The sequence below is a fragment of the Ovis aries genome, chromosome 14 (assembly GCF_016772045.2).
Source record: "Ovis aries strain OAR_USU_Benz2616 breed Rambouillet chromosome 14, ARS-UI_Ramb_v3.0, whole genome shotgun sequence".
NCBI lineage: Eukaryota > Metazoa > Chordata > Mammalia > Artiodactyla > Bovidae > Ovis > Ovis aries.
Genome location: NC_056067.1, coordinates 50,790,390 through 50,805,478, shown reverse-complemented (window position 1 = coordinate 50,805,478; position 15,089 = coordinate 50,790,390). Strand labels below are relative to the sequence as shown.

The window sequence follows — 15,089 nt, the reverse complement described above, 5'->3', positions numbered from 1 at the left end:
TTTTTTTGGCCCACAACTTGCAGATTCTCAGTTCTGTGACCAGGGATGGAACCTGTGCCCCCAGCAGTGAAAGCACCAAGTCTTAACCACTGGACCACCAGGGAATTCTGGTTTTCTCCTTTGTTGTGCACTTGCCCCTCTTACCACTAATATGTGAATTGTCAGGAACAATGCCAGCAAATACAGGAATCTTTATTATATTTTGCGCACCCCAGGAGGTCTGTCTTGGCAAAGGTCCTCTGTGATAACCCATCAGCCTCCTCATTGCCACACCCCCCGCCTCCGCTAATAACACCCCCAATCCAAAGTGATAATCACCTGTTTAAAACCCAGGGGTGGGTGGCTTCCCCACTGCACCCAAGACAGTGTCCGGGGTGGCTGGAGCAGAAAGGGAGGGGTAGGGGACTTCCCTGGTGGTCCAGTGGCTAAGACTGTGCTCCCAAAGCAGGGATCCGGGTTCGACCCCTGGTCTTGCCACAACTGAGATTGAAGATCCTGTGAGATGCAACTAAAGCTGGTGCAGCCAAATAAACAAATATTTAAAAAAAGAAGAAAAAGAAAGCGAGGGGTGGGAAATTCAGTGGAGTGGGGACCAGAGCCCTGCAGGGCCTTGCAGGCCAGGGTAAGGTGGCCAATTCTGCTCCAAGGACAGTGGAGGACATCACATCAGAGGGTGTGAGCAGGAGGTGACTGATCTGGTTGCCTTGAGAACAGACCACAGGGGCAAGAGTGGAAGAGGGCATAGGGGTGAAATGGGCAGGGAGAAAGCTGACTAAAGGTGTCCATGCAGATGCCGGGGGCGGGCAAAGTGGTGGTGGTCAGATTCAGGTTTCATTCTGAACAGAGGACAGATAGATCCTTAGAGGCTGAAAGTTCCTTCTAGACTCCTCTCAGAGACTTAAAACTCCCCCTCCCTTTCCACCTCCTCCTCCCCACCTCTTCATTTCCCAAAAGAGACACCCATTTCTTCAAGAAGACTTCCCTCCCCAAGGGGACCCTGACAGTTTCATCTCTGGGATGAAATCGAAAAGAAGCCTAATAAGCCACCTGTAGAAGTGACGGAGGTGGGGGTTGTCTAAATGCCTAAAAACCAACCACTTGTGACTGTCCCGCAGCCCCCAACCCGCCCTGTGCACCAGCCCTGCGCAAACCACCGGTGCTGCGCCATCGGCTCCCTGGCAGGCTCTGCCGATAGGGGGCGCCAGAGGAAGGCTGCAGGCTGGAGGAATGCGAGTAGCCTGCACTTCCCAGTGGGCTCTCAGGTCCCCAGCCTTCTTTCTGCACCAAAGGCAGCCACGGTTCTTCCCAGGACAGCAGACAAATCCAGTCTGCAGCTTCCTAGCACTTGCAGCGGGCTTCCCCGATTCTTCTCCTAAAGAATCCGCCTGCCAATGCAGGAGACAGGGATTCAATCCCTGGGTCGGGAAGATCCCCTGGGTAAGGAAATGGCAACCCACTCCAGCATTCTTGCCTGGAGAATCCCATGGACAGAGGAGCCTGGCGGGCTAAAATGACTTAGAGGCTAAGAACGACAACAAGCACTTGCAGAACGAGCCTCACAGAGCCCTTCCTCAAAGTTTCCAATAGCGTCAGCCCCTCTCTGTTCCTTCGGAACTGGAGACAGAGTGGCTTCCTGACTTGCTGCCTCGTGCCTGAGAGCAAGGGTGTGTGAACCACGGCCAAGTCTAGTGCATCTGCCCAATTTTGTAAATAAAATTTTATTGGAACCCAGCCAGCCTCACTCGTTTAGCTATCGTCTGCAACTGCTTTCCAGACAAAAGAAGAGTTGAGTAGTGACAGGATGACCTGGAAGCCGGGACTATTTACATCCGGCCCCTGGAAGAAAAAGTTGGCCTCGGACTTCAACTTTTACCCTCCCAGTTACCTAGTTAGCAACTTCATTCCTAGTGAATACTTCTCTTCATTCAGATATTTGGAGTGACCTGTTTCCTGGTAGGACCCTGAATGGCGCACAAATGACAATACTCAGATCACACGAGTGCTCAGGTCACATGGTCACTACTCACGGGCAGGTGTTCAAACTCTGCGGGGGCCCAGTAATGAGCAGTTTCTCAAACTGAAAAAAACAGTATCTGCCGAAAAGAGTCTGATTTGCTTCAAAACCCTGGCGGTCTGCAGTGCGTGACCCCCTGCTGCCTGCATCCCTATTTGCCGCCAACGCTCTGCACATCCCTGGATCCTCCGGGTCATCAGGTCTGGGTGTCAGCCAGGTCAGATTACATGAAGCCAGCACCTGCTCCAGAGTCTTTGTACTCTGGGCCTCCCTCAAAATGAAAAGTCTTACGAATTGTTTGGTAAAAGCCTGAAGCAGCACACACAGTGAGACTCAGGGACAAGTTGCTGCTCAAATCCAAAAATCCCACCAAACATCTGCAGTACCAGACCAACAGCATCTCCACCTCAAAGGTCTGAGTCTCAGCTCTATTGGGCCTCTCGAGTTTCTAAGTTTCAGTCTTTCCAACTTCTTCTCCTTTCCCCTTAGCCCTCAGGGTGGTGGGTGCTTCCTGCAGCTGCTACCCTCAGGATCCCTTACTTTCCTTTTTACTCTTTTGGCTAGCGGGTTCACAATTTTCATTTTGTTATTTAGTTGTTAAATTGTGTCCCAACTTTTCTGCAGCCCCATGGACTGTAGCCCGCCAGGCTCCTTTGTTCGTGGGATTCTCCCGTCAGGAATACCAGAGTGGGTTGCCATTCCCTTCTCCAGGGGATCTTCCCGACCCAGGGATAGAATCCCCGTCTCTGCTTTGGCAGGTGGATTCTTTGCCACTGAGACAACAGGGAAGCCCTCTAACAACTTTACATCTAGTTAACAATTCTTTTTTTTTGGGGGGGTGGGGGGCTACACTATGAAGCCTGCAGGATCTGCCCGGACACTGAGCAGAGGAAGCACGGAGTCTCAACCGCTGGACTGCCAGGGATTTCCCAAGCTAACAATTCTTTTTTAAAGAGATCTGTCTATTTTTGGCTATGCTGGGTCTTTGTTGCTGCACAAGGACTTTCTGTAGTTGTGGTAAGCGGGGACTCCTCTCTAGTTGTGGCTCACAGGCTCCAGAGCAGGGGCTCAGTAGTTGTGGCACAGACTCAGTTGCCTCAAGCACATAGGATCTTCCCAGAACAGGGATCGAATCCATGTCCCCTGAATTGGCAGGCGGATTCTTAACCACTGGACTACCAAGGAAGCGCAACAAATAGCTATATTAAATTATCTCTGTTCCAATAGCTGATAGGAGGAAAAATCCCTGGCGGTCCAGTGGTTAAGACTGATATGGATGGTACTTCCCTGATGGCCCCAGGGGTTAAGAATACACCCTGCAATGCAGGAGACGTGGGTTCGATCCCTGGTCAAGGAACTAAGATCCCACATACTTTGGGGCAACTAAGCCCGCGCCTCACAGTGAGAAAGTCCAGGCATCACAAGGAAAGATCCCACAAGATTCAATGAAGATATCACATGTTCTAACTAAGACCTGATGCGGCCAAATAAATATTTAAAAATAAAATTTAAAAAACTGATAGGGATAAAAATAGATAGTTACACAGATGGCTGTAGAAGTCCCAGTAGGGGATTGTAGATAGAGGAAAACCTAGGGAACTTCAAGAGACCATTCTAAGATAAAGTGAAGTTGCTTAGTTGTGTCCAACTCTTTGATCGCATGGACTGTAGGCTACAAGGCTCCTCTGTCCATGGTGTTTTCCAGGCAAGAACACTGGAGTGGGTTGCCATTGCCTTCTTCAGGTGATCTTCCTATCCCAGCGATCAAACCTAGGTCTCCGGCACTGCAGAGCCACCAGGGAAGCCCTACTCTAAGGTAAGGGTCACTCAGGAAAAGTTATTACGACATCCTGGGATGAAGCAGGTTTGCTTAACTACAAAGCCATGAGTAAAAGCATGAGATATGCCCCAGGTCATTAAGTGAAAGAAAAAGAAAATGCAGCTTGCATTGTGTTGGTCGAGATCAGCAAAGTAATGATCCTTAGGATTAAGGACAGATTTAAGGGAAAGGTTGACATTTCAAAGCAGGAGACTGTCGTTACATGGAAACTGAGATGATTCAACATATTTTAGGACATGTTACCACCCTTCTGCTGATTTCAATAAGCTCTGTGGCAGTCCTAGTTTGAGCTCATAGGGTCAAACACTCTCCTATCCAAAAGAAAAGAGAAGCTAGTGATGTAAGCCTGACATCAACTGGAAGAAAGAAAAAGAAGGCCGTCCTTTCCCCCCTCCTCCACTTTCCTTTGATTATAAGTGTTAGTGTTCAGTCAACTGATAAGGGTATAAGTTGCTCGGTCGTGTCCTCTTTGTAACCCTATAGACTGTAGCCCACCAGGCTCCTCTGTCCATGGGATTTCCCAGCCAAAAATACTGGAGCGGGTGGCCATTTCCCCTTCCAGGGAATCTTCCCAACCCAGGGATCGAACCTAGGTCTCCTGCATTGCAGGCAGATTCTTTCCCTTCTGAGCTACCAGTTAAGCCCAAAATGTAGTTTTGGGACACAGCCCCCTCACCTGCCCACTTGCATCCCACACAAGCAAGTAGAATATTAGTAATTCTACTTCCTGCCTATCACTTTGCTCTCCCTGAATTCCTTCTGTGCTGAGACTCAAAGAACCCAAATTCAGACACCAGGTGAGTGATTCTAATTAAGAGACAGTCGATTCAGAACTTTCCTGGTGGTCCAGTGGTTATGAATCCACCTTGCAGTGCAGAGAACTCGGGTTCGATCCCTGGTGGGGGAACTGAGATCCCACAAGCTGCAGAGCAACGATGCCCATGCGCTCCAACCACGGAGCCTGCCTGCGAGCTCTGGAGCCGGTACACTGCAACTAGAGAGTCCGCATGCTGCAACAAAAGATCCCGTATGACGCAATGAAGATGCTTCAAGCCACAGCTAAGACCTGACGCAGCCGAATAAATAAATATTAACAAATAAAATAAAAAGGACCGTGGGTTCAAGTCCCAATCTGAGTTTTGGTTGGCTTTGAATCCTCACACGTGGGTTCATCAGAGGTGCACAGTTTTAGCACTCAGAGCTTCCACTGCAGGGGGCACAGGTCCAACCCGGGTCAGGGAACGAAGATCCTACATGCACACTGTGACCAAAAATAAAATAAAAACAAACATACAAAAATAGCTGATATGATTCTGCAAGGAGATCAAACCAGTCAATCCTAAAGGAAACCAACCGTGAGTATTTACTGGAAGGACTGAAGCTGAAGCTGAAGTGCCAATACTTTGGCCACCTGATGCGAAGAGACAACTCATTAGAGAAGACCCTGATGCTGGGAAAGACTGAAGGCAAAAGGAAAAGAGGGCGGGAGAGGATGAGATGGTTAGATAGCATCACCGACTCAATGGATGTGACTTTGAATAAACTGCTGGAGATAGTGGAGGACAGAGGAGCCTGGCGTGCTGCAGTCCGTACGGTTGCAAAGAGTCAGACACAACTGAGTGACATGATTCTGTTCAAGTAACTGGTGTTGTTTTGCCTCCAGATTGGACCATAACTGACTGATACCAGCAGTGGGTTTACTGCCAACCTCCTTACTAAATCCTGTTTCCTCCTCCTAAGATCAGATCAGCAGAATGTTGCCAATGTGACGGGACGAGTGCAACACTGTATCTCAGTGGTCTGCTGCTGCTGCTGCTAAGTCGCTTGAGTCGTGTCCGACTCTGTGCGACCCTATAGATGGCAGTCCACTAGGCTTCCCCATCCCTGGGATTCTCCAGGCAAGAATACTTGAGTGGGTTGCCATTTCCTTCTCCAATGCATGAAAAGTGAAAAGTGAAGTCGCTCAGCCATGTCCGACTCTTAGCGACCCCATGGACTGCAGCCCACCAGGCTCCTCCATCCATGGGATTTTCCAGGCAAGAGTGCTGGAGTGGGGTGCCATTGCCTTCTCAGTGGTCTAGATGATGGCAAAAAGCAAGAGAGTTGATGTCAGGCTTCAGCAAGACTGAAGGTTTGTACTCCTGGCTTCTGGTGCTCCTTGGAAAGTGGTATGGAGACAAAAGCATTTGCAAGGTCAGTCAGTAGCTCACAACAGCTGCCAAGGGCTGTGCTGACGTGCTCCAGCAAAGACGCCTCATTTGGGCCAGCAACTGCAATTGCAGTCACCACCTGATTGCATTTACAGTAATCCACAGTCATTCTCCGAGATCCATCTGCCTTCCACACAAGCCAAACAGGTCAGTCATTTTTTGTCCATTTGTTTTTTGGCCGTGCCTTGTGGCATGCAGGATCTTAGTTCCCTGACCAGGGATCAAACTCATGTCCCCTGTACTGGAAGCACAGTCTTGGCCACTGGACTGCTAGGGAAGTCCCCAAACAGGTCAGTGGAACAAAGATGAGATCACCACCCCAGCTTCTTTTGAGCCATTAGTGGCAGCACTAATCTGCAGTTCCTCCAAAGGCGGTAGAATTGCTTTTGGATTTCCATCCTGGGAAATGTGGGGCATTCTGGGGGCTTCCACTGGCTCTTTCTATAACAATGATCCTGACTCTATGGGTCAGAACACCAGTGTGGGATTCTGCCAGCTGCCACATACATCTGTCCCAATTATACAACCCAGACCTGGGGAAACACAGAGGGAGTCCACAGATCCATCGGGACCCTCCTGAGTGGAACTTGGGCTCAGACTGCATCGATCACATGGCCACAGAACCCTTATGGTGGTCCACCAGTAAAAGCAGGAAAACCCAAAATGCCTTGCCATCTATGAAAATGATAGGAGGTTGTCTGAAAATCTAAAAACCCATCAAATCCTCAGTGCTGAAACAAAGCTGGTATTAAAAGAAACTGGGCTTAAAAAAAGAGAAAAGAAGGGATTTCCTTGGTGGTCCAGTGTTTCAAACTTCGAGCTTGCACCGCAAGAGTCATGGGTTTGATCCCTGGTCAGGGTATTAAGGGGCTTTCCAGGTGGCTCAGTGGTAAAGAACCTGCCTGCCAATGCAGGAGATTCGGGTTCCATCCCTGGTCCACTGGAGAAGGAAATGGCAACCCACTCCAGTATTCTTGCCAGGGAAATCCTAGGGACAGAGGAGCCTGGTGGGCTACAGTCCACGGAGTCGCAAAGAGTCAGACACAATTTAGTGACTGACCAAGCGTGCACACAGGGAACTAAGATATTTTATGCCATGTGGCACAGCCGAAAAAAAGAAAAGAAAGAAGAACCTGGTACAGTCTTTCCAGAAAGCAGTTCCACAATATATAACAAAAGCCATACAAAGGGTTTTCCTCTTTCACCTGGTAATTCTATTGAGAGTCAACTCTAATCAGCTACAATGTAGGCTAAGCTTTGTGCATGAAGATGTTTGCTTATGGTTGTTTATAACAGCACAAACAAACAGATAAAAATACCTGGAAACAACTAAAAAATGCTTCAGTAAAGTACAGTACATCCACATGGGGGTTAATGTGCAGCCGTGTGACATTGTGTTTAGGTTAAAATGCTAAGATTATTTTTAGCCTTTCGGGTTGGCAAAGATTTTTTTAAAAGATTGATAATACCCATTGTTGGCAAGAGTGTGGGAAATTTGACATTCTTGTGCACTTTGGGTGAGAATATAAATTGGTGGAACCTTTTTGAAGGGCCATTTGGCAGTATGTACTTAAAAAATATTCGTACCCTTTGACCCAATGCTTCCACTGCTTGGAATTTATCCCTCAGGAACACCCACACCAGTCCACAGGCCCAGTTGATGGTAGCATTGTCTATGCCTGCAAAAACTGGAAACCATCCAAATATCCATCAATAGGGGATGAGCTAAATAATTCATGCTCAGTCGCACAAGGAAATCCTTTTGTCTCCACTTGAATTTCAAGTAGGTATCTCCAGTGATCCACGCCCAGAGATAACTCTCATCCTCCCCACTCAGAGACTGCCCCTCCTATGTCCTCCCCACCATGGAAACTGGCTTTACCGGTTTTGTCCAGCTGTTTAGCCAAACCTTGCAGTTACTTGACTCTTCTATGGCCTCTGGCACACACCCTACCTGGCGGTACACCTGACATAGCTACCACCCCAGCACAAGGGAGCATCTTCTCTCTTCCACACCTTCCAATGACCTCTGAAGTGGACCGGCCTGCCTCTACTCTTGGACCACTACGGTGACTTCTCAGCCACCACTGCACGCATGCTCAGTCATTCAGTCACGTCTGACTCTTTGCCACCCTGTGGACTGTAGCCCGTCAGGCTCCTCTGTCCAGGGGATTCTCCAGGCAGGAATACTGGAGTGGGTTGCCATTCCCTTCAGCAGGTGGATTCTTTACCACTAGAGACACCAGGGAAGCCCTGCCCAGAGTAATCATTTTCAAATGTTTTTGAAATTAAATCAAGGCCCTATATCCATGTAATGGAATATTATTCAGCCGCAAAAAGGAAGGGAGGGGACTTCCCTGGTGGTGCAGCAGTTAAGACTCCACACTTGCAATGCAGGGGGTGCAGGTTGCATCCCTGGTCAGGGAACTAAGATCCCGCATGCTGAACGGGGTAGCCTAATAATAAAAATAATAGTAATAACGTGTGTGTGTGTGTGTGTGTGTGCACACGCTCGGTAGCTCAATGGTGTCAGACTCTTTGTGACCCCATGGACTGTAGCTGGCCAGGCTCCTCTGTCCATGGGATTTTCCAGGCAAGAATACTCGAGTGGGTTGCCATGCCCTCCTCCAGAATAATAATAATACTTTTTTTAAAAAGGAAGGCAGTACTCATCACGCTATAATGTGGATGAACCTCAAGCACACTGTGCTGTGTGAAAGGAGCCAGACTCAAAAGGCCACATATTGGCTGGTTCCATTTACACAAAATGTCTAGAGTAAGTAAATCATGCAGACAGAGAGCAGAGTGGTGGCTGCCAGAGGCTGGGGAAAGGGGCAGATGGCAGTGACTGCTGTTGGGTTTGGGTTTTCTTTGGGGGTCATGGAAATGTCTTGAAACTAGAGAGAGGCAATGGTTATACAATACTGTGAATATACTAAATGCCACTGAATTGTATACTTTAAAATGGTTGATTTTATATGAACCTCAATAAAAAAAGAATAAAGAAATCAGATCATGGCACCTTCCCTGCTTGAAACCTTCCAGTAGCTCCACAACACAATAAAAATAAAATCCAAAAAGAGAGAGAGAGGGAAAAAAAAGGAATTCCTTGGTGGTCCAGTGGTTGGGAATCAAGTGCTTTCACTCACGGGGCCCGGGTTCCATCCCTGTTTGGGGAACTAGGATCCTCAAGCCACGTATTGAGGTCAGAAAGAATAACAAAAAACAAACAAAAACACACCCAAATTTCATACCTGCAAGATCTCAGTGACCCAGGCTCTGTCCTGGGACCTTGAATCCCCCCTTGCCCACTCCCTGCAAATCTGTGACAAAGGGAACATCATTCCCATTTCAAGAGGGGAAACTGAGATCAGAGAAATGAAGTGGCTTGTCAGAGATCACGTGGGAACACTTCCAATCTGAGGCCGGCTCCATCTGGGGTCTGACCAGCTCACAGCTGTGGACACAGTAGTGGCTGCCTGGACCCTTCTGCAGGATGGGATACTCATGGCCCTAGGTGTTGGTGGCTGTTTGCTCTGTACGTGGAAGAGGCCCCTTGACATCCCCTGAGGACAGGCCCTCTCCAATGATTTGTCCGTGGGGGGCATAAAAGCCTGGCCCCTTCCCTCAGGGGGACATCTTTAATGGCCACCCCAGCTCCAGAGCTGCCCGCAGGATGGTCATGACTGCCTCACAGCTCAACTCCTCCCTCTCTGCCCAAGCCTGCTCCTCCCCTCCCTCGTGCTAAGTCACTTCAGTCATGTCTGACTCTTTGCGACCCCATGGACTGTAGCCGACCAGGCTCCTCTGTCCATTCGACTCTCCAGGCAAGAATACTGGAATGGGTTGCCATGCCTTCCTTCAAGGGATCTTCCCCACCCAGGGATGGAACCTGGGTCTCCTGCATCTCCTGCACTGGCAGATGAGTTCTTTCCCGCACGCCACCTCATTAGGCAGGTTTCTAAGGGCGCCCCCACACACCTCCTGCCTGCTAATTTCCACCTGGAAATTCGCTTCCTGATCTCTTAAGTGCCAGACCAAAGTGCACAGAGGTTAGCCTGCAGGCCTGGGGAGGTGACAACTAAATTGTGTTACTCGCTCAGTCGTGTCTGACTCTGCCACCCCATGGACTGTAGCCCACCAAGCTCCTCTGTCCATGGGATTCTCCAGGCAAGAATACTGGAGTGGGTTGCCATTTCCTCCTCCAGGGGATCTTCCCAACCCAGGGATTAAACCCATGTCTCCTGCACTGCAGGCAGATTCTTTACCATTTGAGCCACCAGGGAAGCCCCTAGAAAGATCCTGCTGCTGCTGCTAAGTCGCTTCAGTAGTGTCCAACTCTAGAGGACAAACTGGAATGGAGAGAGATGGGAGGCCCAGAGGAGGCGGGTGAGGGGCGGGGCTGAGTTCACAGCGTGGCAGTGACAGCAGGGATAAAGCCAATTCCGGCAGTGGCCACTGGGTGGAATAAATGGACCATAACTGGAGCCTGACGTCTGAGCCCTGCACCTGGCCTAGGGGTGGTTGGGGGGCTGCTGGTGCCCAGGGCTGTTTTCCCTCTGGAAGTCCGTCATCAGCTCTGGGCCAGCCTGCCGGGGTGCCAGCCCTGGCTCTGCCTGTCACCAGCCATGTGCCCTGGGCATGGTATCTGAGTGCCTCACTCTGTCCATTACAGAAATCTGAGCTAACACCAGGCCTTCCTCAAAGGGATGGCTGGCTGTGAGGAGTCAAGGAGTTGTGTTAAGTTCATAAAGTTCGGACAAGGGCCTGGCATGGCGTGAGCATCACCGTGACCACTCCAGGCTTCCCAAGGACCTGCCGAGTGTCTGGAAAGGCCTCGGGTCAGACACACCCATCTGCAGCCTTACGTGTTGGGGGCCGGTCCCTTCACTGTTGAGTCCCTGATCTCGCATCAGCAGGAGGGCGTGATCGTCTGGGCCAGGAAGGATTGTCAGAAGTAAGTGACACTTGCAAAGTTCCTGACACGTGGTGTGAGGTTCACTAACGTCAGCTGCCGCCGCCAGGAAGACAGTGGGAAGTGTCTGTGTAAGGCTCAGTGTGCTTGGCCTCCCACAGCAGGCAGATGAGCCTCGGCAAGGCCAAACTCTGCCCATCCTTTGCACAGTCAGCTCCTCCAGTGTTCTTCCCCTAAATGTCGTCGCTGGTGCCCAGTTGCCCAAATCAGAAACAGGAGGAGCGCTCATGTCCTCTCTCCTCCGTCCCTCACCCCAGGCAGTCACCAAGTCCAAGCCCTGTCCAGCCTCCCCTGTCATCCCTACAGACCCTCTGGCAGCCCCTGCCACTCCCCACCCCACGACCATCTCCTCATTTAAGCCAGCTCAACCCTTTGTGTGCAGGGGGTGCATCCCATGGGCCGCCAGCTGAGGACCAGTCTTTAACCCTAAGAGCAAAACCAGGCCACTGAATCCCCAGGGTGTACCACAGCACCTGGTATACAGTTGCTGTTGTTGTTCAGTTGCTAAGTCATGTCCGACTCTTTGCAACCCCGTGGACTGCAGCCCACCAGGCTTCCCTGTCCCCCACTATCTCCCACTCAAGTTCACGTCCATAGAGTCAATGATGCTATCTAACCATCTCATCCTCTGCCGCCCTCTTTTCCTTTTGCCTTCAATCTTTGCCAGCATCAGGGGATTTTTCCTACTGGTATACAGGAGGCACTCAATAAATGCTAGCTGGCTGGAGGGCAGATGAATGCATGAATGGATGTCCATGCTGGCAGGAATGACACTAACAACGATAGAGCATTCAGCACCCAGCACCCACTACTTGCAGGGCCCTGTTCCAAGCCCCTACACGGATTAACTCATTTTACACTCACAACGACCCTATGCGCCAGCATCTGTTATTTCTTCAGTTTTACAGGGAGATTAAATAACTCGCCCAATGTCACACAGCAAATGCTCTGCAGAGATTCAAACAAGACCCAGGAGGACCCAGGAGCATAAACTTTTCTGATTAGCAGCCACCAATCAGCAAAGTTCCCAGTCCTGCTCCGCTCACTCCAGGCACCTTCACACCAAGTCCTAAGGCACAAGGAGTTAAACTCTTGCCCAAGGTCAGACAGTTATAAATAGGATTTCTTCCTTGATGAATGGACAGGCGTCCAGTTGACGGTGACTTTGGTTCGGGGCCAGGGGGGCGGGGTGGGGGGGTTGCGGTTGTTACTCTCCTGGATCTTATTTCTGGGGGCCCCGATGAACAGAAAGCTCTGAGTTTACATGACTGGGGACCAGGCTGTGGCAATGAGGTCACAGGTAAGGCTGCCAGTGAGGCGGGCATTAAGGCACCAGCTTCTGCCTCTGGGCTCCTCAGGTCCTGGCTTCAGACTCTTAAACCCACCCAGGGCTGAAGCTTTCAACCAGCTGGTGCCTGCAGAACAGTGCCTCGGGCCTGCCAGTTGGAATTGGCCGGGGTCCGGGGTGGGGAGACTGAGTCACCAGGACCCCGAGGGACACCCCCACCTCCTTCTCCACCAGAGCAACTGTTTTGTCCAGGGTTCTGAGGGCCCTTTCAATCGGAAAAAAGGTTCTGCAGTCAAAACAGCTTTTGAAAATCAGTGCCCTAAGGGATCAACGTCCTTGTCAAGCAAAGTGGCCTTTTTGAGTTTACCCTGGTGACATTCAGGGGCTTGCATGCAGTGAATTCTGGATGAGAGAGACAGCTTAGTGACAGTCTCCAATGCCCTCTGCCAAGTCCAATGTCAAGGCCACCCTGACTGTTTATGGCCAAAGGTCCCTGCTCCACACACCTGCCCTGGGCATGCCCTAAGCCAGGGACCTGTTTGTCTTTTCTGGGCATTTGCCCATGCAGCTTCTAGTGTCTGGGAGAAAAAGGAACTACACGGTAGACCCAGTAGTTCCCTGGTGGTCCAGCGATTAGAACTCCACACCTTCACTGCTGGGCCCTGGGTTCAATCCCTGGTTGAGGAACCCAGATCGTTCAAGCCTCGCAGGGCAACCAGAAACAAAGAGGAACTCAGGAATCACACATGACCAGCAACATGCGTGGTGTGTCTGTAACCCCCATTACAGACCTGTCAGCTATCATTAGCCCCCCTCCTAGGAAGGGGAAACTGAGGCGTGGAGGAGAGAAATGACTCACCACAGCACTCATACCAGGGTTGGCCTGACTCCAAAATAGTCTTTCCACTGCACCCTCGCCTACCACCTCCCACCTGCCCTTCCTCTCCCCTCCTCACCTACCCTCACATCCTGCCCACGTTCAGGGCCCAGCTGCTCTTCTGAAAACATCCCTCTCTCTCTTACATACACCCCGCCCCGCTGTTTGTAAATGCCATTTCTCCTTCGAATAATTTCTCCTTCTCACAAATCCCACTTCACCCAGCTGACTATTTCACACTCTTCGGGAATCTGCTGGGGTGTCACCTCTTCCAGGAAGCCCTCCCTGGATCCCCAGCTGGGTCAGAAGCCTCTAGATCCCTCCTCTGAGTTTTTCCCCTCGAAGTCTGGAAGGTTCTGTCTTGTGGTCATTTGTTTTTCTACATCTCAATGGGGCCCTGAGCTCTCAGAAGCAGGGTCCAGGTCCCCTAGGCTCCTCACTATACCCTAGGCCTAGCAAGGTGCAAGGCACACACTAGATGTTCAATAAACATCTACTGGAAGAGTGGACTTGCGAGAGCAATGGGCAGCCTCGAAGTCCACCTCCTGGCAAGTGCTGGGGCACAGTGCACCTGAGATACAGTCCCCGGCTGCCCCTCCTAGCTCCGCCTCCCACAGGAAGCCTTCTCCACCTCCTCCAGTTGTCCAGTCCCTCCAGTTCCGATTCCTCGTCTCCTTCATTCACTCAAGTCTTTGTTAGTCGCTCAACCATGTCCGACTCTTCGAAACCCCATGGACTGTAGCCTCCGTCCATGGGGTTTTCCAGGCAAGAATACTGGAGTGAATAGCCATTCCCTTCTCCAGGGGATCTCCCACATCACGGGCAGATTCTTTCCCGTCCGAGCTTTGAGCAAAGACAAAGCCGAGGCGGCATGAGGGAAGCATCTGGAAGCCGGACACAGGAAGTGATGTGCATGGCCTTTGACACCGGAAATGATGCATTGTCCCCTTCCCGTCTGTGCTGGCCCCGTGGTGCTCATCAGCCACAAGGGCACAGCACACCATGGGCTGGTGCCTAGTGTACATGCCAGCCTGGTCCTGAGGCCCCACTGGCTGCCCTCCCTCCCTCCTCACCCAGCCCATGCCCCTTCCGCAGCCCCAGCCCCGCCGTACCCGGTTGATGAGCTCGCCCACCATGCCCGTCCAGGAGCCGTTGGGCTCGGGCGCCCCGTACAGCCCATCTTCCACCAACCGCAGGCGGTACCGGAAGCGCAGCAGCTCGGCCAGCTCCCGCAGCATGTCCACGCAGAAGCCCTCAAAGCGCTCGTTTCCGGACAGAGCCTGGAAGTTGGGCCGGCGCATGACGTACGGGTTCTCCTGGGGAAGCAGGAGAGAAGAGGGAGTGGGGTCAGAGACTGGATATCGAGGGGACGTCTGGGTCCCAGAGTCCACTCCTGGCAGCTAGCTCCAGAACCTGCTCGCAGAGCAGGGATGATGGAGTCCTGGCCTACCTACATCCCCTGTTTACTAATGCTCAGAGCCAGGGCAGGGTTGGGGAGGGGGGGGATAAATTAGGAGGTTGGGATTAACATGTCATTGTTTAGTCGCTAAGTGGTGTCCAACTCTTTGCCACCCCATGGACTGCAGTACTCCAGGCTCCTGTGTCCTTCACCGTCTCCTGGAATTTGCGCAGACTCAATGTTACTGAGTCGGTAATGCCATCCAACCATCTCATCCTCTGTCGCCCCCTTCTCCTTTGGCTTTCAGTCTTTCCCAGCATCAGGGCAGGGTCTTTTCCAGTGAGTCAGCTCTTCCCATCAGGTGACCAAAGTACTGGAGTTTCAGCTTCAGCATCAGTCTGCCCAATAAATATTCAGGGTTGATTTCCTTTAGGATTGGCTGATTTGATTTCCTTGCAGTCCAAGGGACTCTGAAGAGTCTTCTCC

General features: G+C 51.1%; 1 protein-coding gene across 3 annotated transcripts in view; it reads right to left on the bottom strand.

The window, feature by feature from the left end:
• GRIK5 (glutamate ionotropic receptor kainate type subunit 5) overlaps positions 1-15,089 on the bottom strand; it is a 63,865-nt gene that overhangs the window by 23,472 nt on the left and 25,304 nt on the right. For all 3 annotated transcript variants that reach the window (XM_042230954.1, XM_027978357.2, XM_060398623.1), the window contains one exon: positions 14,317-14,520. In XM_042230954.1, coding sequence (XP_042086888.1) covers positions 14,317-14,520 — 204 coding nt within the window. The remainder of the gene's footprint in view (positions 1-14,316; positions 14,521-15,089) is intronic.